We start from the raw sequence: 24,349 nt of genomic DNA on the forward strand, positions 1-24,349 counted from the left end.
TGGCAATTTCATTAAAAGTAAACTTTATTCACAAATATTAAAATCAAATTGTTTCCTTAAATATTGTATAACAAAATATGAATTAAAGAATGTCCATCTTTCCCATAAAAATCATTTATGTTTAAAATACACATATGATTACATGCCCATTTTTAAAATTATCAGTTTTTAACAAAACAGTAAATAAGTACCCAAAAACAATCTTTTATATTTGCAGTTTTATCATAATGGGGTAGGAACCTATTGCTGAATATTTATCGCCTTTGTATTGCACATTTTAGGATGTTTCCTCATTCTTCTTGTAGCATGTTTCTAGCATGTGTGAGCTAAGATGTACACATCAGCATTCTTTGAACTGTTTGCTACATCATCTTGCAATTTAATTTCTCTGCATTCTTCTTTAATTTGGTACCCAAGTATGAAAACTTTAGATTTGACCACAATGCAATGCCAAACAATGGGGGGGGGGGAAGGGGGGAAAGAGGCTCTGCTAAAGACCATCACTACAAGTGACAAAAATTACTATAGAATAATTAATAGACGACATATCCTCCATTAGAGCATTTCAAAAACCAAGAAACCTATACAGATAATAGGAACAAAAAAAATTAACTTTTCGGAGAAAATAGCATTCAAGATTAATAAATAGATTTTAGACTTTTTTTTAAAAAATGAAAAATTTATGCTCATTTTAAGGTTTTGGATAGTTTGGGGAATCCTGGTTCTTTCCATGCTCTCTTTGCTTTCCCTCAAAGCCCAATACTTCTAAGAATTGCTATTAGTGTCCTCAGGTGCCATTAAAGCAGGAGGAAGGATAGTATAAGTTGTGGCCCTCAGAAAACACAAAAGGCTATTACAATTTCAAGGAGCAGCTTCCAATGTACAGAGGATTCAGCCCAAACAGATTAAGGCAAACTAGAGCCCTTATCCACCAATATTTTAAACATGCCTCTACATCCTGAGGGTCATTCACTAGCCAGACATCTCCTTCTCCATAACATTCTTTGCTCTAACAAAACTCAGAATTTTCCTCTTCCTCCTCATCTCCAAAGACCACCTCTCTCCTACTCTGTTTCCATGGCTGGTTTGGGGTCATAAAACTGCCTGGGAAATAACTTTTCAGCTGCTAAGGAAGTTCACCATATTTCCCTTCAATTTACAAGAACATTTTGCATTACAGCTGGAGGATATAGGACGAGTTATAGCTAAAAGACGCCTAAACATTTTCTCTAACTAGCCTTTTTCAGTTGATCGTAACTACTAAACTTTCACTTTCTGAGCTGAAATTTTTCAGATCTTGTCTCCAGGATTTATTTTTTCTGAAAATGTGAGTGAACATTTTTTAGTCATTTAGTAGTTTGTAGACAGCAAAAAAAACCCTTCTCTTTTAAAAAATGTGGTTTTGTCTGTGTTTAAAACTGCTCTTATACATCAGCAGGAAGGCGTAGAAACTTGAAATCAGTCTGGGAAATGGTGAGATGTGTGATTTCACAGGTCTAATGAATATCTATTTGATTTGTCTGCATTAGAATAGTTTACAAATTGTACTTTAAGCATTTTTTTAAATGATTTCCTAATGTTCTAACAGCACTGACACATGGCACATAAGTACCTTTATAAAAAACCTTGTCTTATTTGATGCACATATGCATACTGAATGATGAAGGAAAGCCCCTAGAAAGTTTTCAGGAGACAGTTATAGGACTGTAACCTAATTACAGGATCACACACTGTTTTTTCTACAGAACCACTCCCTCCGCCTGTGTGCTGGTTGAATGGTACGTGGGTGCATAGTAATTAGGAATAGGGTCCTCTAGATCCATGCATCACTTTGAAGTGAATTCCATTTGTAATTCCCACAGTATGCACTATGAGTAATCCACTGAAGCCAATGGATTTGCTCTGAATTTGTACCACTGAAAGAGCAGATTATAGCTCTCAATGAGCAAATTGGAGCATGCAGTGAATGAGGCCTCATTTAGTGCACAGGTTGCATGATGGACAATTGATGATGCACAAGTTCACTCACTGAACAGTGAAGATAAAAATTTAAAAAAACCACCTAAGCACTTATGGCCACTTTCACCATAGAGTCCAAGCACCTCCCAAATATTTAAATAAAGAAATAATAATAATGATCTCTCTTTCCTTTCCCTACCTGTAGGATAAATCACTTCATTAGTTAAGAGGGTTTTTGAAAATGTACCCTGCAAGAGTGGGTATGTGGGGTTCTGCTTGTGAAGAGCTTATTGAGGGAAAACAAAAATCAAAGAAATATTTTAGTTTTAAAGTGATGATGTGTGTGGTCTCTTTTCATCTTATGGGAGTCCACATCCATTTCCTATCAATGTTCTGCCTCATTCACTGCATACCATCCAGCCTGCATCCTGATTGCAGCAGAAGTCCTGAGGAAACATCAGTATTTGGTCTGGTAATTAAGGACTGTAACACGCTGAATTTTCAGAAAGGGGCAGAGTTGAGATTGCAAGTCAATTTTGGCCCTGACTTTTGAGTACTCCACTTTGCAACCTTAACCTGCTTCTAAGTTTGTTTCTTTTTATTATTTGTGTGTACTTTGAGGGGTTTTTTTTTAAATAGAAAAAGAAATTGTGTAATATGGATGTATCTGGTAGAGAGCAGAAGATCCCTCAAAAATTCCATTCATCTTCGATACCTATGTTATCACACTACCAACAGAACAGAAACACATTTTAAAATTCTTTATCATTCAAGTTACTACACATGTGCAGAGTATATTTTTAATAATCCCTATGATTACAAAATTAAAATAGATCTTCACTGGACCGTCAAAATACATGTTCTAGCCAGGGACACACTCCACGGCAATTTTCACATATCTGCTCAAACTGCTGCTGACTATAGAGCTTTTCAAAAAAGTTGCTTTTTATAATAGCAAAATTATTTTTCACCACTCCCCTTTTACTCAAACTGGGGTGAAGTGTTTTTATTCAAACTTAAAAACACAGCAACATCACATACACACTGAGCAAAAAACATTGAAAGGTTCAAGCCCAGGACTTTGTAAGTAATAAGCAAATGAAGAGTGCCCTTAAAATGCAAACTCTTTGGACACTTATTATTGGTATTGCTACATGCTCCAGTTACAAAGAGTTTGATTAAATTAGATTCATTTCTTCTTTTGATATAATTGAAGTTAGCTTAAACTTTTTTCTTGCTTGGTTTTTGATTAATAAATCCTGGTACTTACATATCACAAATCTTGTTTGAAAAGATTTAATCCATACTTAGTATAACCATACTAATCCACTCACCATATAGGAATGGCAATGTCAAAAAGCATGGCTTTTCTGAGGTTCTTGTCATTTTATGTGATACTAAGTCATAATAAGAATACCACACAGGTTTAACATGTATCTATAGTCTCGTTTTGTAAATAAGACTATAAATTATGGGGGAGAGGAGAGAAACCTTTTCTCCTTATTTTAATGCATTTCAAACAATTAATGTAATAGGTTTTACTTGCAGTAACTGCCACCTCATGTACACTTGTCAAACTGTACTTAGGGTTGCCAATTTTGGTTGAATGTATTCCTGGAGGTTTCATCACATGACAATCTTTAACGAAAGATTCATTTTTAATTCCTGTAGACTCCAGGGCAATCCTGGAGGGTTGGTAACCCTAACTGTACTTAATATCTTATATTTACACTATAAACAATCGAAAGAACCTTAATTCAGTCATGTAAGGAACAGCTTAAAACTTTAAAATAGCTCAGTTGTCTCTGAAGTAACATTGAGCATAGCATCTGGATAAGAGAGAACATGGCATTTCCCTTCATAGTTCATCTGCATGGAAGGCACTGGCAACACAACTTCAGAAGGAACTACCTTGTGCTTCCTTAAGTTTAGTAACCAAGCTTTACCAGATGGCTGTGAAGTTTAACTCTCACTTAATAAGGCAATCAGGTTTTCCACTGTTTTCAAACAGATACATTTCCAGGAACGATTTCTGTTAGCAGCCCAGCTGCCTCTATTGCATTATTTGGTGGGAGCAACTTTAGTTTAACTTTTGCTTAAAAATAGTAACTGTTTCAATGCTCAAAATTCAGTTCAAGCAACTTTCAAGCAGCTTAACCACCTGCAGCATAATAACTGAGCTCCTAGAGGTGAAATGGGTCTCAATGAAGGAAAGGCAACTGTAAACTGTACTTTGCGTGACAAGTTAGGCTAGCAAACACCAATTCAGATTTTGTTATTACTAATATACTATCCATAGAAACAGTTGGGTCAGAAGACTTGCTTCATTAGTTCTTACCCAAAAATTTAGGGACTCAATTTTCAAAGTTCTCTGAAGGAAAATACTTTATAGCTGTTAAGGCCATCCACCAATTATCTATCTGGTCATTATAGTAATCTTTTGCCCTCAACTACTGATAAAATGGCTTAACATCCCTTCCTGTAGTATAATCTTCAGATTGTCAGGGTATCTAGATGACCTGTGACAGACAAAGTTTCTGGGAAGGAGACAAATACCAATGGCAGTCATCCCACTTTTCAATGCAATTAATTGCAGAGAAATGTGTTCCTATGCAGAAGCTGTCATGAAGATTAAGATATTATTTCCTCTGCCATAGCATCTTCAAAATCTTAGCACATGAAATGGTTTAAGTAGATGGCAACCTCATGTATCTGAATTGCCTCCACGCAAATGAAGTCAGCTTTTTCCCCCCACTATGAAGTATTTTCTATCCACTTTGTATATAGAGAATGGACTGGGACTTACTGTAGATTGCTGTCTCAACATGACACAATGTAGACAATCTTTTCTACTTGATTTACACCAACTTTGATCACAGTATTTCAGGAAGTACTGAGAGAGATAGAGCCATAGTTAATGAGTTGCAAGAAGGATACCTGTACTTTATAAGCCAGGTTGGAATATTAGGCCCACCACTATTTTGTGACTATTTTGGAAGAAAGTGGTATCAATGTCCTGGAACTAAGCAATGGTTTGGCCCTTGTTCAAAAGATCCTCACTGCATGCTTGGAAACAGACAATTACTATACCACCACATTTTTCACCTCACCATTTTGGGAAAGTGGATAGGAATGATTGTAGCAAAGCAGCTCTGGCACCATCTGGAGTCCTCCTGTCAACCTTGATCCCTATACATCAGGCTAGCTTAGGGCATTCGTTATTGTTAGGCAATAGCCTCCTGGTGATGATCAGCTATTAGGTACCCATGTTCATTCATTTTTGATTTGTTAGTAGCCAATGCTACCATTGACCATAAGGTGGTAGTGATACATCTGCAGAAACTGGAGAAGTAGAAGCAAAGCAACTAACTCTGGTGTGTCTGTTTCTTTCTTTCAAAGGTCCAATAGGTGACTCATCCACCCATATGGCTCTCTCATGAAGGGTCCAGCAGAGTTATTGTGGACAGGAATTAAACAGCACATACATGGGGGTTTTACTAGTGACTGGCATACATTCTGAGCTGCAGTGCCATCAGAATTCTGATACTTTGTTTTTTAATCAGATCTGTAGAGTAGTTTCCACTCTTCCACTTTCATAGGAGCAGAGATAAAAGCAAACTTGCCTAAGCTCTCTCTTAAAAACCTTCTCTGAAATGCTGCTGATAGGCAGGAAAAAGCATTCTTTGTAAAATTAGTGGAGTAGGTATCCACTCCCTTTACTGATGAGGTATGCCAGTCTTTTATCAATACTTGCAACCTCATGGGTCTTTGATTCCCAACTGCTTCTAGATCCCAAATATTACACTGTCTTCTGCCATCTTCAGTTACTTAGGCTGTTTCTACTCTTTCCCTATATGTTGGCATCATCATAGTTGTATGTGCCTCATCAGAGTTACCCTTGAGACTATTTGGAAAGTGGAGAACTCAATGGCTTGTTTGCTTTCTTAGTGGAGCAGGGTTTTGTGAGCACATTACATTTACTGCACTCGTTTCTTATACGTTTCAGTCAAGAAACCAAAATGTTAGTTTTTACAGAATAATGCCCTTTACAGGTAGAACTTGACTGCCCCTTTCCTTGTGTACCATTTTAACACTTTGAAAGGTTGGTCACAGGGCATATGTAATGGTGCATCTTTGGCCGTGTGACTATATTGATCTGCTACTGCTTGAGTTTTTGGTTCTTCACACCACAGAATATCATCTACTGGCTTAAGCATTTACTTGAGGGGGCACAAGACTATGCATGTTTCTCAGGGATGTTAGCAGTGGGTACCTATTACTGATACTTAGTAGCAATATGATTTGATGGATAGTCTTGAATTATGAGCAGCAAATTCACTCAGACTGAAAAGAACAAATCATTTACTATTTTAAAACATACTTATTAGGACCCAAAATGTGCTAGGCATCTCACAAAGGCACTTACTCTGAACATATTAAATGGGGCCGTTTATGAAGATTTAGAATTACATTCAATTTTATATTTATTAAACCCACCAAGATTCACAAGTCTCAGTAAACACATTTTCACACTGCTGTTACCATCATCCTTTCCCCAGCTCTTCTCTTGATTATAGCGTCTTCACTTAAGGACTCATCTAAATTTAGAATCAAAATTCCTTTTGGCAGGTACCATATTTTTACTTCTTCTGTAAAGCAGCTAGCACATATCTGGTCACTAAAAATAAAATAACCACCTATTTATCCTTTCACTTAGCAACTATTTGTAAATCAGCTAGAATTTATGGAAAGAAAAACTATTCAACCCTTCAAAAATTTCACTATTTTTTAGATCAAGTACACTACTCTCAAACACAGTACTAAAATACATAAGATCAAAAAGTAAGTTACTGAACCCTAAGCTGATGAAGACAAGATGGCCTTCTGAATTTCTCCTGCACCTCCCCAACAACTGTAATGAGTGAAAAATTAGTTCTGTAAATCCTACTGATCATATTCTAAAAGTGGAAGCTTAGCCTACCCTTCTAACCAGAGTATCTCAGATTACTTTCAACTAAGAAAACAGAATAATCTCCAGATACTGAGGGTATGAATAAATTGGAAGACTCAGACAGGCAACATCTTCTGTAATCCCAGACTCTTATAGATGTGCAAATAAAGTATGCTATGTTTTAGTAGAAGGAAACAGGGAATACTCAAAAAAAAAATAGACAAGATTAAAAACAGATATAAGCCATCTGACATGAAAATTAAAGAGAGGCTATAAAGAGCACAGATGTTTTAAAAGACAGGCAAAAACTGAAGTATAGAAACTAAAATAAAACTGCTTAATACAGTCCAAAAATACAATATTCAATAAATATGAACATTTCTAGTGTTCTCTTGGTTTTTATCACATAAAGTGGGCCATAATAATGGTTCAATTCTTTTACAATGTAATAATTCATAGCAATGAATATTGTTTTTAGAAACTGAGAATAAGTGTCAGAGATGCTCTTATGAGATATATTGAAAGTTGTCTTATTTTGTCACTAAGATCAGGCAGTAATCTATTTTCTTTTTAAAAGAATTGTGCATACTAACTACCGGTAAATTATTTCAACATTAGTTCTAAAACCAGAGTATTTTACAATCTTTGCCCATTACATTTCGATAAAGTTGATTTAGTATTGATGACTCAGTATCAATACTAATCAAATAATTTACTGTTTTTGAAATATAAATAATGACTATGCTTGAAACACTTGAGTGTTCAAGAACACTGAATTTATACATATCAATCAGTAATTTATACCTGCAATCATGTCGTCCACCGTACTCATCTTCAGCAGTACCTGTTCAATTAAGCCAACTTCTGTGCTGGTCTGTAAATTACGGACACTCTTTCGTAGAATGGCTGTGAACATACTCCAGATTTCTGCTTGGCATGTTACATCACAGTGTTCTAAAAGCTCTGACATACACGTTATGCTCTCTGCATCCTGGATTATAAAGTTCATCTCTAGATCAAACTCGCCACCAACCAGCTAAAAAGAAGAAAAAACAAATGTTAGTATGTGTAATGTATAATTTGAGTATTACTGAGGAGTTGAGCACTGAGTCTGAACTGGTTGTCACCTTTTCAGATCCTCATTTCAACCAATATTGACTACTTTTTGAGCGTTGAGGGAGACAATCCAAATAAATTTGATATCAAAACTCACATCCCAGTGGCAACAGATCAGGAAGATAATCAGGATGGCAAAAGCACAGTGGCCACTAAGATCATATAAGAAATTAACTTAAATTTTCCCTGAGTATTGGATAGCACACTTTCAGAAATAAAAATCTCTCTGCAGTCCTCCTTACGCCAACTAATTCAAAGGGCAGATTGACTCCAATGAATACAAGAATAGCAGCATCTGAATTGGCTCAGAAATCAAAATATCTTTGCAATCCCTCTTTAGACCAACTCCCTCAAAGGGCAGGTTGACTCTAGCAAACAAGTGCACTAGTAGCAGCATTAGAATTGGCTCAAATAATAGCACACACCTGTCTGCAGCTCTTGGAAAAGAAAGCTGCCTACTCAAACGATAAAGCTGGAGATATGTCAACTCAATGTATTACTTCTGAGACTCCCTGAAGTAGAAAATTCCAATCCAATGAGATTTTTTTCTGAATGGATCCCAAAATTACTTGGTGTATAGATAAAACTGAACAAACAAAAAAATGGATAGAGCCTATTTGGCTCCAAATACAACCAAAGGAAAGTTCATTCACCCCAACCTGCAAATATCTGCCTATGTAACTAAAGAGAGGCAATCCATGAAAGAGAGCTTACTCAAATGAGGAACACTTGTCATTTTTTTCAGAATTTTTCTCCTCCTTTATAGCAGCAGAAAATTTCATTCAATCCAGGAACAAAACTACACAGAGATCAGAATACACCTCTACCCCAATACAACGTAACCTGATATAACATGGTAAAGCAGTGCTCGGGGGTGGGGGTGGGGGGGGGGGCGGAGCTGCGCACTCCGGTGGATCAAAGCAAGTTCGATATAACGCGGTTTCACCTATAACGTGGTAAGATTTTTTGGCTCCTGAGAACAGCGTTATATCGCGGTAAAGGTGTATTAAACATATTACCTTATACCCAGTAACGATAAAGATATTTGAAAATACAAATATTTCCTTATAAAGACTCCAAATGTAGTCTATAATTTGCTAAGGAAAAAAAACAACAAAAATCTGAAGGCACAATACTATATGTTAAATGAAAGATATTCTTAAAAGTATGGGCTGTGTGATTACTTTCAGTGATTACATGTTGATAGAGAATAATTTTATGACAACCTACTTTTCATAGTTTGATTGAGAACAGTCTGCACTTTCCACAGTCTATAGACTATACAATAATTAAAGTGGCCAGTATGAAACAATAGGTATGCCTTTTTCACATAGGTAGACCAGCCTGCACATTCGGTATTCTTTCCTTTACAGTTGTTAATCCTCAGACCTGACTACTACTACTGAAAGTGATCAACTCAGGTTTCCATTAACTCAAGGATTCATCTCACCTTACCAATTAATCACTAACAACCAATTTAAAATAGTCTAATGATGTAGTTTAGAATTTACTAAATGATAAATCAGTTGACTACCAATTTGGACTCTAGAGATATCCAAGTTAAATGAAGCAACAGATTGATTTGAATGTATTATTAGTATTTGAATTTTAGGTTTATTATGAGATTGAAATGAATGTGAAAAACGTAATTATTTAGAATTTAAGCAATCATTTATAATGGATGCCTCAGGTAATCCTATTTTTTCAAAGCAAAAAACAGGAGCACTTTTCTGGAGACTTTTTTAGTCAAGTCATGAAATAGTCATGAAAAAGACTAAAGTGCACTTCTCAAAAAACTGTGCGTTTGTTTTGCTATTTCTGACTATGTAATAGGTGCATATTCTAGGTGGAGGATTTTTCCAGTAAATTAGTGTTGTGTATTAGAGTAACTTACTCATTATTGTAAGTGTCATTAACATTCTCTTTGAACAAATAGCTTTGTACTGTTCAAATCGATTCAAATTTTCTCAGCACACCAAACACTACTGAACATTTGTGCCTGCTAATTTCTACTCAGCATAGCAATACTGTACACAGAAGTTAAAGTAAACTGCAATAAGAGGGGAAAGTGTCACTGCATGAAGGAAGGGGCGCTGGGGCTGGGGGTGGAGGTACTGCTTACAGAAGCAAAGGAGGAGAGAGGGCTCTTTTGCTTTGTTTTCAGCAGAAGGGGCAACAGTGCTCCCACATAACTTTAATCCCTAGCATTTAAACATTTTCACTTATAAAAAAACCAAATGATTTCTGTTCATGCAACATCTTAGAGACAAGGATTTAGTAAATGTGCTGCATTTTAAGGTATTGACAAGGCAGGTAATGTAAAGCCTTCTATTGGGCTAAAAATAATTTGAACTATGCACTACAATTATTAAGGCAAGATACTGCTTTTAGCTGATGTACAGATTACACCTGAAAGGAAGACCTTTGGGGACAGAAGACTGCAGATTTGTGTATTTATTTGTGTAAAAGGCAGCAGATGGTTTAACTTGCTTGCTTCTTCCTCAAATATCAATGGTAATACAAATATTTTTCTATTTTCCCAAAGGGCAGTAATAATTTATTATTCCCACAATGACTTCTTAAGTACTATTATAGTTTGTCATGTTAACTGGGTATATAAATAAACATTATTTAGCTTTGAAAAAGATGCATACATTATAAGTTGGCATAAAACTTTTTTATTGAAAAAAGACGCACATGATTATTTTATTGGACAAATTGATAAGTATGCAGGAATTGGTTCAAGAGGTAAACATACCTGAATCACTAAGTAACAGTAACAACAGGGTAAATAAAAATCCATGATGAAAGAAAAATAATTTTTAAAAATCTCTATTTAAATTTTATTTTTAAGTTTAATTTAAACACATTTTTCTGTTTTAAAAACATATTTAAAATATTAGAAATTATGAAAACTTATACTAAGGCCTAAACTTAAATATTAGAATTATTTAAATTACATAAATATTAAGCAGTATGTTTACCATCAACGTGTTAAAGAAAGTAAAACTACTGAACTGGAAATAGTTGACCAAGCACCTGAAAGAGACGGTTACTCACCTTTGTAACTGTTTGAGATGTGTTGCTCATATCCATTCCAATTAGGTGTGCGCTCGCCGCGTGCACAATCGTTGGGAGATTTTTACCTTAGCAACACTCGGTGGGTCGCCTGAGGAGCCCGCTGGATTGGCGCCTTTATGGCACCGGATATATGCCCCGGCCAACCCAGCGCACCCTCAGTTCCTTCTTGCCGGCTACTCCGGCAGAGGGGAAGGAGAGAGGATTTGGAATGGATATGAGCAACACATCTCGAAGAACAACAGTTACAAAGGTGAGTAACCATCTTTTCTTCTTCGAGTGCTTGCTCATATCGATTCCAATTAGGGACTCTCAAGCCTTACCTAGGCTGTGGGGTCAGAGTGAGATGTCGCAGAGTGAAGGACCGCTGAACCAAATGCAGCATCACCCTTGGGCTGCTGCACTATTACATCGTGGGCAGCGAAGGTATGCACCGATGACCAAGTCGCTGCCCTACACATCTCCTGTATGGGCACATGTGCCAGGAAAGCAGAGGATAAAGCCTGAGCCCGTGTGGAGTGGGCGGTAAGGTGCGTAGATGGGACACCAGCCAAGTCATAGGACGCACGGATGCATGATATGATCCGGGACGAGATGCGCTGGAAGGAGACCCGGAAGGCCCTTCATCCGGTCTGCCACAGCAACAAACAGCTGTGACTTTTTCCTGAAGGGTTTTGTTTGCTTGATGTAGAAGGCCAGGGCCCTGCGAACGTCCAGGGAGTGCAGCTGTTGCTCCCGTTGAGAGGCCTCGGGTAGAAGACAGGGAGGAATATGTCCTGGTTTACATGGAAGGCAGACACCACCTTAGGGAGGAAGGCCGGGTGGGGTCGCAGCTGTACCTTGTCCTTGTGGAACACCATATACAGTGGTTCCGATGTGAGTGCCCTGAGCTCAGATATGCGCCTCACCGAAGTGATAGCTACGAGGAAGGCTGTCTTCCAGGAAAGGTACAGGAGCGAGCAGGTGGCCATCGGCTCCAACGGGGCACCCATGAGTCTGGATAGGACCAGGTTAAGATCCCATGTAGGGACCGGTTGTCAAATTCGTGGGAACAGGCAGTCCAACCCCTTGAGAAATCTGCTGACCATGAGATTGGAGAAGACCGAGTGCCCGTTTTCGCCCGGGTGGAAAGCTGAAATAGCTGCCAGGTGCACCTTGATGGAAGATATTGCCAAGCCCTGCTGCTTTAAGGACAGGAGGTAGTCCAAGATGATAGGTACTGACGCCTGAAGGGGGGGTCGTATGATTCCGAGAGCACCAGCAGGAAAAACGCTTCCACTTGGCTAAGTATGTGGACCTGGTAGAGGGCTTCCTGCTACCCAAAAGGATCTGCTGAACCGAGTGAGAACAGCACAGCTCAGACTGATTTAGCCATGCAGCATCCATGCTGTGAGGTGGAAAGATTGCAGGTCGGGATGACAGAGTCGACTGTAATCCTGAGTGATCAGGTCTGGCCACAACACGAGTGGAATCGGGGTGTCCACCGACAGCTCTAGGAGAGTAGCATACCAGGGCTGTCTGGGCCACGCCGGGGCGACCAGAATCAGACGGGCTCTGTCCCTGCGCAGCTTGATTAGGACCCTATGGACTAGCGGGAATGGAGGAAAGGCATAGCACAGGCGATCCTTCCACTGAATTAGGAAGGCGTCTGACAGGGAACCCGGAGAGCACCCTTGGAGAGAGCAGAACACCTGGCATTTCCGATTCTCGCGAGAGGTGAATAGGTCTATCAGGGGAAAGCCCCACTTCAGGAAGACAGAGTGGATGACATCCGGGTGAACCGACCACTCATGAGCCTGGAATGATCTGCTGAGGTGGTCCGCTAAGGTGTTCTGGACCCCTGGGAGAAACGACGCCACCAGATGGATCGAGTGGGCTATGCAGAATTCCCACAGATGAGTGGCCTCCCGACAGAGGGGGGATGACCAGGCTCCCCCTTGTTTGTTGATGTAAAACGTGGCCGTAGTAAGGACTGCAACACAATGGCCTGGAATGCGCTCTCGGAATGCTTGACACGCCAGGCGCACTGCTCTGAGTTCCTGTACGTTGATGTGCAGGGATAACTCTCTTGCCGACCATAGCCCCTGTATACGGAGGTTCCTGAGATGGGCTCCCCATCCCAGAGATGATGCATCCGTGACTAGGGACACAGAGGGCTGCAGAGCGTGAAATGGCACCCCTTCGCACACTGATTTGGGGTCCAGTCACCAGCCTAGAGAAGCTAATATCCCTGGCGGGATGGTAACCACTGTGCTCAAGCTGTCCCGACCTGGGCAGTACACTGTTGCTAGCCAGGCTTGGAGTGGACGTAGTCGCAGCCTGGCGTGCCTGGTCACAAATGTGCAAGAGGCCATGTGTCCCAGGAGGCATAGGCATGTTTTCACAGTCGAGGTCAGGAAGCTTTGCAGGCTGTGGACGATGTTCCCCAGGGATTGAAAGCATGCCTCCAGCAGAATTGCCCAGGCTAGGCCTGCTTCTAATACTGCCCCTATGAATTCTGTCCTCTGGGTTGGTACCAGAGTGGATTTCGTGACATTGAGCAAGAGGCCCAGCCCATTGAACATGTTCATGGTGAGCTGAACATGAGACTGCACCTGATCCCTTGAGCAACCCTGAAAAAGCCAGTCGTCGAGATATGGGAACACTTGGACCTGTTGTCGACAAAGGGAGGCAGCCACCACAGCCATGCATTTGGAAAACACCCTGGGGGCCGTGGATAGGCTGAAAGGAATGACGGTGAATTGAAAGTGCTGTTGATTGACCACAAAGCGATTGACCACAATGGGACATGTTAAAGTATATTAATTTTGTCCTCAAATATGTATTTCAAATAATTTTAAGAGAATAGAAGAAGTCATGAAAGAACAAAGATTTTATAAGCAACAAAACATTGTAATTATCAATGACCTCCTGTTATACCTATCTGCCTCAGGACATTAGCTTTGCTGGGACAGAAACCACAACAGAAGAAACTGTAAAAATTATTACAAAAGCTGTCTGCTTTCTACTAATTTCCCTAAGGAAGAAGATCAGTTCTCAATAAAGTCTCCAGGACCAGGAGTCAGATTTTCCCAACACTAGAAATGGGCAAACCAGAAACTCTACCTAGTGCAAAAGGATACTATGGGGTTATTTTTTTAAAATCACTATTAATCTGGAATAGAATAATATTATTTCAATGAACAGAGAGGTCCAAACATATATGACACATCAATTAAGTCAATATAGTCACAAGAGAGATTAATTTGGCCCACTGTGTTTAAGCCTGTAAAACAATTACTACCAATGCTTAAATAATAATTAAAAGGTAACAAATAAGTATGACTCTTTAAGGGGATTGTCCCAAAACTCTTGGAGAATGTGTGCCCTGGGCTCTCAAACGCTGAAGCTGCAGTAAAGCAATGTCCATTGAATCTATTCACCTCCCCCTTGCTCTAGTGCACAACCAGGTCCTGATACGTAAGGCAAGTCCTTAGACCGCAAAGAAGTGGATGGACAGGAAGTGTGCGTCAAGATGGGTAATCACAAGGTACATCTACACTGCAAAAAACTACCCCGCAGCAGCAAATTTCAGGGCCTGGGACCAACTGAATCAGGCTCACACTACAGGGCTAAAAATAACAATGTAGACACTCCCACTTGGGCTGGAGCCTGGGCTCTAAAACTCAGAGAACGGAGAGGATATCGAGCTCAGGATCTAGCCTGAGCACTAATGTATACACTGCTATTTTTAGTCCTGTAACATAAGCCCTTCAAGCCCAAGTCAGTTGACCCAGGCTCCAAGACTTGGTGCCACAGGGTTGTTTTTGTTTTGTTTTGCAGTGCAGATGGACCCACAGTTATTTGGGTAAGTAACCATTTGTTCTTCCTTTAAGATCTGCCTTCATGGATCCCCTCTTCCCCTGGAAGATTAGGCAGCATCTGTGGGGGATCTACTGGGGATCTCAGAAGTATTAACTGAAAAGCTATTACAGGACTGCTCCTCTGAACTGGGCATTAGATCTAAAGCTTAGGTAAAGAGAATAATGCTGTTTGAGGGTGTATTCAGAACTCCAAACAAGCATCTCTAGACATTTCCATTATAGATACACTGCAATATTATATCCTGGAGGCTGCCTAGTACTTAGATGAGTGTGCACTAATCCCCGTAGTTGGGGGGGGGGGGAGGAAGGGGAGAGGGAGAATTGCCAGATCACAGAAGTTTAGTATACACATCATTATCTATTTGGACAGACCTCTGGTTTTAGTTGCATATGCCAAAAAGTCTGTCGAACTTCTAGTTTGGTCTGGCCTTGTTTTGTTAACAAAGGGTCTCTCTTACATATAAAGCTTGAAGTCTTACGTCTGCTGGATGTCACTGAGGCTTAGAGAAAAAAACAGGAAGAGCTATTGGCATGAATCTCATGAACTGTTCAGGCTACTTAACTATGAAGAACACCTGTTTTACATAGAGATAGTACATAACTGTATTAGCATGAGGTTCAGATCCCATGACAGAGATGGTCATCCACCAGAGGGAATACCCAACATATATTTAACAAATGTCAATACAAAGATAAACCTAGAACAACCACCCATGCACTAGAAGCTGGAAGGTTGGAAATACACTCAGATCAACTCTGACAGAGCTCAAAGAGTTATAGGACTGTTTTACTTGCAAGTATATATGCAAAATTAAAATAAGATGATTGTCTACTTGGGTTTAACCCTTTCTGAGCTGCCCAAAGGACAATCCCTTTCCATTTCATTAGACCACTTCCTGTTTCACAACAGAATTTTTTTGGACATCAGTAGAACATGTTTACTCAAGCTATTACTTTGTGAGACTTCAGATCTGAACAGAGACTGTTACCTGAATCTGAGACAGGAAATCTGCAAGACTGGTAATCAGGACTTCCACTTCTGTTATCAGTTCAAGGATGGAGAACCACAACTGTGGTTAGTAACCCTAGACTGGCTCAACACCTTGGCTCTATCCTATGTGACTTAATAGTTCCTCTTATACATTCCTTCCGATTCTGATCCCAATCTAAAAGAGGATTCTGTCATATACTGGGTCCTGCCTGCCCCAAAACAGAGGAAAAGAAACCAGGCATTTTCCTTGGTGGCAAAATGATCTGAGACTTGCCACATCTTCAAAAGAGTTTGAAAAACACTGTCCTTCCATTACCATCAGGGCATCAGTAATAGACCTCAGATAGCTGCAGGAACCACAGACCTTGATATCAGTCCCAACAGCCCCAAAACAGATAGATAATAAATAAAAGAAAAACTCTGGAAAGGACCAACACACAATAGAAGGGGAAGGAGCCCATGGGGGCTGAGTCACAGATGCTGCCTGCACCCATGCACAAACCAAACTTTTTTCTTCTTAATTAGTAGTAATGACTGTTATAAAGGAATGGGAACAGGGAAGGGAGATAAAAACAGACTATGGTAGTGTCATAAAAATAGCGTGCCCACTGCTCCTTCGGGCAGTTAGAAAGAACTGAAGAGCCATTGGAACCACACCTTTTTATATCCTCCAATCCCAATGTGAGGGAGGTGGTTAGAAAGCAAAGGTATGTCTACATTGCGATTAGACACCCGCTGCTGGCCCATGACATCTGACTTGAGCTCATGGGGCACAGGCTAAGATGCTGTTAAAATGCAGTCTTGGCATTCGGGCTCAGGCAGCAGCCCAGGCCCTGGGAACCTCCCACCTCACAAGGTCCCAGAACTTAGGCTGCAGCCTGAGCCAAAACGCCTACTCTGCCAATTAAACAGCCCCTTAGCCCGAGCCAGCTGGTACAGGCCAGCTGCAGGTTTTTAATTGCAGCATAGATTTACCAGAACAGCCCCAACAAACACTGCTTGCTAGAAACTTCAAGCTCCCCTACTAACATTTCCAATCCTGAGCTAAGAAGTACTGCCTCAAGGAGAGAAAGGTAGTTTCTGTTTATACAAATCTTGGCTTCTCCAATAAGATTCTTCTACTAGTAACTGGGCTAAAACCATCAGCTTACTAGATGGCCTTATAACTTTTAGCCCCTCAAAACTAATGACATGATTCAAACCTGCAAGCTAGATCATCATAGAAGATTAGGGTTGGAAGAGACCTCAGGAGGTCATCTAGTCCAACCCCCTGTTCAAAGCAGGACCAACACCAACTAAATCATCCCAGCCAGGGCTTTGTCAAGCTGGGCCTTAAAAACCTCTAAGGATGGAGATTCTACCACCTCCCTAGGTAACGCATTCCAGTGCTTCACCACCCTCCTAGTGAAACAGTGTTTCTTAATATCCAACCTAAACCTCCCCCACTGCAACTTGAGACCATTGCTCCTGCCACCACTGAGAACAGCCGAGCTCCATTCTCTTTGGAACCCCCCTTCAGGTAGTTGAAGGCTGCTATCAAATCCCCCCTCACTCTTCTCTTCTGCAGACCAAGTAAGCCCAGTTCCCTCAGCCTCTCCTCATAAGTCATGTGCCCCAGCCCCCTGATCATTTTTGTTGCCCACCGCTGGACTCTCTCCAATTTGTCCACATCCTTTCTGTAGTGCAGGGCCCAAAATTAGACACAATACTCCAGATCTGGCCTCACCTGTGCCGAATAGAAGGGAATAATCACTTCCCTCCATCTTCTGGCAATGCTCCTACTAATGCAGCCCAATATATTGTCAACCTTCTTGGCAACAAGGGGACACTGTTGACTCAGATCCAGCTTCTCATCACCTGTAATCCCCAGGTTCTTTGCTGCAGAACTGCTGCTTAGCCAGTCGGTTCCCAGCCTGTAGCAGTGCATGGGATTCTTCCATTCTAAGTGCAGGACTCTGCATTTGTCCTTGTTGAACCTCATCAGATTTCTTTTGGCCCAATCCTCCAATTTATCTATGTCACTCTGGACCCTATCCCTACCCTCCAGCGTATCTATCTCTACCCCCATGTTAGTGTCATCCGCAAACTTGCTCAGGGTGCAATCCATCCCATCATCCAGATCATTAATGAAATCATCTTCACTTTCCTCACCAATCCTCTTTAGCCCCCAACCCTTTACAAAGAGATTGGATTTTATTTCAGAAGGGGTCAGGGAATATTTGCCAGGCATAGGTGGTCACATGGTTTACAGAGGAGACTGAAGAAATGAAAGAGGAAGTTAGTCATGAGGATACCATGACATATGGCATATAATGTATAGGGATTCAGTACTCTGGTTAGTTTATATAATAAACACTCAGAATACATTTTGCAGTTACATATGAGTAGACTTGGCAGAATTTGATTTTTTTAACTAATTTTGATGGATAATATTGACATTTATTTTTAAGCATTTCCTCTATTGCTATTTAAATTTTCACAATTGAACAAATGTATGGGTTTTAAGCATGTTTTAATTTTTATTAATTTAAATTTTTCACAGTTGTGGGAAATTAAGGGGGGGGCCCCAGAAAATTATTTCAAGACAGATGTTGAGATTCAAAAATGTGTAGCTTTATAACCATTAAAAACACAAACTATCAACATCACATGTCAAAATATACAAAGTAAATATCCTTAAATCAAACTCAAGTTTTCAAGCAACATTTTTCTTACTTTATCTATCCACAGATTTTGATTATTATAGATGGAAATATTTTTTCCATCAGCTTATGGGTGTTCAGTGAAAACATTTACTGACATTTAACCAATAAAAATCTAATCCTTCCCAGACAGCTTATAAGCACCTCAATAATGATAGCACTAAATGCCTAAAAGTTCACAAGAAGCAATTATTCCTATCTCTTCGCACCACCTAGAACAGTGATGCCCAAACTTTTCTCTCACACCTCCTCTTGCCAATAATGGAATAATAAAGGGCTGGGAGCGGAGCAGGGGCCAGAGCTGTGGCCAGATGGCACTCCCTCCCCACCTACTCATGGGGGCTGGCACAGGCCCACCCAGACATTCCTCCACAACCCCTTAGGGGATGTGCCCCGCAGTTTGAGGATCACTGACCTAGAACCTCAAACACATAATAGCAGCTTTCAGTCTGACTTAATTTGGGATGTAGATCATCTCAAAAGAAGCAATACTATATATGTAAATAATAATGTCCTATGCTGCCCTTATTATAGACGGGACTGATGGCAACACCTATTAAGGTTGCCTGATTCTTCTCATTATGAAACTCTGTTTAAGAGTTGTTTATAACTTTACCAAACTAACCACATGTGCTGAAATTTTCCATGCTGTGTGTCTGTCTCAGGCTAAAAGTTTTTGAAAGATTTCACCCAAAATGGTTCAGCTTTTTCGGAGAACAAGGCTAGAGGGGAAATAGTTGTTTTGCCCATGTTAAAAAAAAGTGTGGGTTTTTTGGTTTTGTTTTTAGATTAACGCCCTCATGCTTTGGAGCAGGAATGTGAAATGGGCAGGTGCTGGCCTTTTGTCATCCCATGAAAGTCCAGTCATAAGGTTTTGAGAAACCACAGTTCACACATGCTCAGTACAGACTTGCTAGAATGTAACAGCTAAAATCTCCAAAAAATCTGTCCTCACCGAGCACATTTAAGTCACCCAGCTCATACTTGTGACCGGACTGTGCACACCATCTCCCACCAGAGCAACTGAGTGTAGTAAGATGAGGCCCTAAATCATAAACCCTTATATCAGAGGCCCAGTATGAGGCCTAAGGTCTGAACTAAAGTAATGGTCAAGGCTTTTCTAACATAAAGTTAAGCTGTGAGCCAGAGGCAGGCCCTGCTCACAGAAGCTGGCAAGGAAAGGGCTGATGCTGCAAAAGGAGACATACCTAAAAGGTACTGAACACCAGATATCAGAACATTCGCATACTTGCACATTCCACACAGATAACAAGGAACAGGCTGACCCACCCTAAAGACAGGGTCAAAAGGATAATACAATGGATAGAGTTGTTTTGTTCGAACTAACATGTACAAGGTGAGACGTGGCACCTTACTGCATAGAGGGGTTGTACCTTGCTATGTAGAGGGGTTGCAACTCAATACGTCAGGAGTATTGTATAACTTGTTTGTACCCGTGTATAAAAATGCATCACTGGGGTGGTGTCTTTGCCTGGCCTACGGGGCAGTGGAGAGTCCCGCCACTGACTGAGCCGGTCCATTGTCAGGGAGCACATATGTACTAGCAGACATCTGATCCGGGAAGCTAGAGACTGTGTTTTGTTTGATAATAAACCTGGCTGGGTGCCTTCATACCTCATCAGAGTCTGTGGTCATTGGGGGTTCTCTCGGGGTCTGCTGTGCCAGCAATCTGCAGAGCCGGGGCAGCACACAGAGGGAACACACACATGCAGCCAACTGATATCAACATTGAACAGAGCAGAGCACCACACTGGTGGCATCTGACAACATTGAGCATGATCCATCCCATCATCATGGCTCCTATTTGTGACTGGACTGTGCATGCACCACTGATACCAGTCAGCTCTGTGTTCTTGGGGAACCTGGGCGCAGTATCCAGCCTGTCTGACTCATGAAAGGACACACACACCCCTCCCCAGCCTCTGCTGGAACCAAAACCAATCAGAGAAAAGACTTGCAGAGAGCAGTGAAGGGCGGTGGGAGACACACCTAGACCCCTCCTGACAAGAGTGACAAGATTAAGGCAACTCCCCTAGCCTCATCTGCATCAAAGATGGGACAAGGAGGCATCACCATTAGCATACAGAATGGGAACAGAGATTCCAAGGCAAGAACCACACTGAACTCTGGGACCATAAAAGCAGGGAAGCACTGCATCATGGGGGATGTCTGCTCCAGATGTTAATGAACCTACACCTGCACACACCCAGTTCAGCAGTTATCATACCAATTCTAGTAATAAATCCTTGATTGATATCCTAAATACTGAAACAGCCTAATTGCATTGTGAGCTCCCTGGAAGAAACACCACCCATAGCCAAAAGTGATCAGCTCCTATTGTCTAGACTAAAGAAAACCCTTGAGTCATCAGTTTAACCATAAACAAATCTAGTGTTCTCCCTTGAACCATTGAATTTTCCTTACAAAAACCCCTACTCACACTCCAGTAAGTGTTCTGATGCATGGATCCAAACTCTGCATCAGTTCCACTGGGATTTCATCTTCTCCTGACTGATCGTGCTGGGGGCTCGGCCTGTCTCCAGCACTCAGCTACCACCATCACCTGGGAACCCTGACCAATTCAAGCTTCATGGAAATGGTGAGATTCCCCCCATTCCCCCCCCCCCCCGGCTCTGTTTTCTTTTCTACCTCAGGTACAACTTTCTAACCCTGACTTGTTTAATCAGGTATAGTTTTCTATATATGATTTTTGTAACCTTTAATAGTATAACTGTTATATTGGCTTAGGCTCTCCTTGTGTAGTTATCACTATTATTCAATAAATAACTTATGGTTAAGCTGGTTGCTTCCCTCTCTGAACTTTACTCTGTTGTGTTTTTAGCTTCCCCACTTACTCTGCAGCAACACTTCTCTTATCTTCTCTTAGGGGACTTACAGAAGGGAGAAGTAGAGCTCCATATGAAAAGACAAGGGACACAAGCATTACATTGATAGAATTACAGAACTCCCCCCTACCCCCCAGAAGAGTAACCCTAATAAATGAGCCTCCCCCAAAGTAATGGGCAAATCTGATCACACTACCTCCCTACCGGAAGGGAGCATGCTCCAGTCCAAGGAGGCTATACAACTTTAATATTAAATATTATGAACGCTTGATTTTGCAAGCATAATAATGTTCTTTTACATAGGCTGGGTTTTTTTTTGAGAGCAATATTATTTAAAGTAGTGTATTTTCACACACACACTGCTAATGCTGAAGATTTTACTGATTATTATAACCTTTAAGTTTAACATAGTACTTAATAATTGCAGTAAGAACTATAACGACAAAGATTGCGTCTTTGAATAAACTGCTTAATTTTCCCGCAATTAAAAATTCAGATTTTCAAACAAATCCACTTACAAAAGTTTATAAGATTTGGACAGTTTTTCAAAACAATACTTAAACCTTTTGTTCTACAGCTCTTTCAAACACATGCAATGTAACATGTCACTTGATTCATTTTAATGACAAAGCTGGTCTCTGTGCAACAAAATTCAGTTTAATATGATTAAGGTTTTATTGATGATGTCATGCATCCTCAAGAGCTTTGCAGACAAAAAAAAAAAATCAATCTATTGACCCGGCTGTTTCATATTAGCTGAATAAGATCATCTGAGATATAGGAGGGCTGGTGAAAGAGGAACATATAATTATGGAATTGTGAAGGACACAAGCATTTTAATACAAACAATAAGGTGTTTAGCCAATACAGTTTTTACATTAAAGTCAAGTTAACAAGAAAAAATTTCCAGCTGTCTTGCTTCATATCAACTATGACTATCACAAGCAGAGGTAATTATTACTGAAGTACACAGAGTATGTCTAGATGCCCTCTGAAATTTGGCTTGCAATATGTCGTCCTCTAATAATAGGTAGGTTTGAAGCCTTTAAGATTAGATGCCTGTATTCTTCTGACTTTTCTCCCTGTTGGGAAATACATGATCCTGGGTGACCTCTTTACTTTTCTTGTTCATGGAGTAATGTACATAATTTAAGAATCTGAGATGATCCATGCTTAGTTGTGTTTGTCCCCCAGAAATATTCAGGTTGTTAAAATACTCTGTTTTTTTTTATTTATAATAGATCCAGGAATTTCTTGTTCTTGATCTCATTCTAGGCCAAAGAAGCTGTACTGCAGTTTCCCACTTGTTTTGCTTTTCTTCTACACTGACCCAATATATTTCTATGCTTTTCTATACTATCAAATTTCGTATCACTTGCAGCATAAATTCTTGCCCTCAGTCCTTTCAATCCTATATAGTCAATGCAAACATGTAAGGTCTCATAATCATCCCACCAAACTTCAGTTATGCCCACTGATCATGCTTTCCATTATTGTCACTTCTAGCTCATCTTGCTTAAAAGATGATTACATCCCTAAAACCAGTATATAAACTGTTAGAAGAAACTGTGCTACTGTTGCAGGGTTCTACTTTAACTGATGAAAATAGCTGTAATATTGTAATGGTTTGCCAAAACTATATCCAAGTGCGGATAGGCCTATGAACTCACCTGCCTAATGTATGTTTAGCATTTGTAGCCACTACCGACATTAAGAACTTCACCGAGCATCCTTGGGGATTCCTTGGCTGTCACAAGCATCCTGATTGAAAAGCATTGCTATCCATGAATACATAACAAAGCAGTTGCTTATTTCCTGTTTTCAGACAGTATCTTAGGTATTTATACAGTGACAACCATTGAAGTATCTAATGTTCTTTCCTCTACTGTTGTCCTTTCAGCAGAACCTAGGGCTGTCAATCAAGGAATACATACTCCATGTATTATTCCAGATCCATGAAATTTTGCTTCTACAGGCACTGAATTGAAATTGGAATATCCATCTTACAGAATTTGTCTGATCAATTTGTGCATTTTCACAATGAGACTAGAGTCAAGATTTTCCACAAATGGGTGCCTATAGTCAGCCTCCCACCATCAGGACTAAGTGGTCTGATTTTCAGAAAAAAATGGAGCATCTGTGTGCTCAGCAAAGTCAGTATTTTAAGTACATTATTATTGCTATTAAAAAATGAGAAGAGGCTGGGTGGGGAAGTGAAAAAAGCATGGACTTCAATGGAAAGTTATTGCTATCAGTTAGCCAACTGAATTAGGCAGCAAAAAAAACTGAAGCGCTGAGTGGGGGGTAGCGGGCAAAAATAATAATAATAATTAATGAAGATATCCCATCTCCTAGAACTGGAAGGGACCTTGAAAGGTCATGAAGTCCAGCCCCCTGCCTTCACTAGCAGGACCAAGTACTGATTTTGCCCCAGATCCCTAAGTGGCCCCCTCAAGGATTGAACTCACAACCCTGGGTTTAGCAGGCCAATGCTCAAACCACTGAGCTATCCCTCCCCCCTTGCTTGCAGGAAGCAGCAGCTGCTATTTGGGGCCCCTAAGCCTCATGAGTTTACTGCTCTACTATTGAAAGACCTAAATATCAGTGACAAATACCTCAAAATGTAGATAAACTGTGCAACAAAGGAATGCACTTGCCATGTGGGACTTCTCCTGTGCAGTTTAGAAGTCCCAAATGCCAGCCACCTCCTCATGAAAGCCTCTGCCTGTTTCCACCAAGGCACAGTTTTAGTTTCTTTAGGGTTACCATATTTCAACAATCAAAAAAGAGGATGGGAGGAGCCCTGCCCAAGCCCCGCCCCC

General features: G+C 40.4%; 1 protein-coding gene across 3 annotated transcripts in view; it reads right to left on the minus strand.

Moving 5' to 3' along the window:
- The window catches only part of NBEA (neurobeachin), an 817,568-nt gene that overhangs the window by 679,300 nt on the left and 113,919 nt on the right, over positions 1–24,349 (minus strand). For all 3 annotated transcript variants that reach the window (XM_054015304.1, XM_054015305.1, XM_054015303.1), the window contains exon 2: positions 7,715–7,946. In XM_054015304.1, the coding sequence (XP_053871279.1) occupies positions 7,715–7,946 (232 nt within the window). The remainder of the gene's footprint in view (positions 1–7,714; positions 7,947–24,349) is intronic.

Source organism: Malaclemys terrapin, chromosome 1, assembly GCF_027887155.1.
Source record: "Malaclemys terrapin pileata isolate rMalTer1 chromosome 1, rMalTer1.hap1, whole genome shotgun sequence".
Classification (NCBI taxonomy): Eukaryota; Metazoa; Chordata; order Testudines; family Emydidae; genus Malaclemys; species Malaclemys terrapin.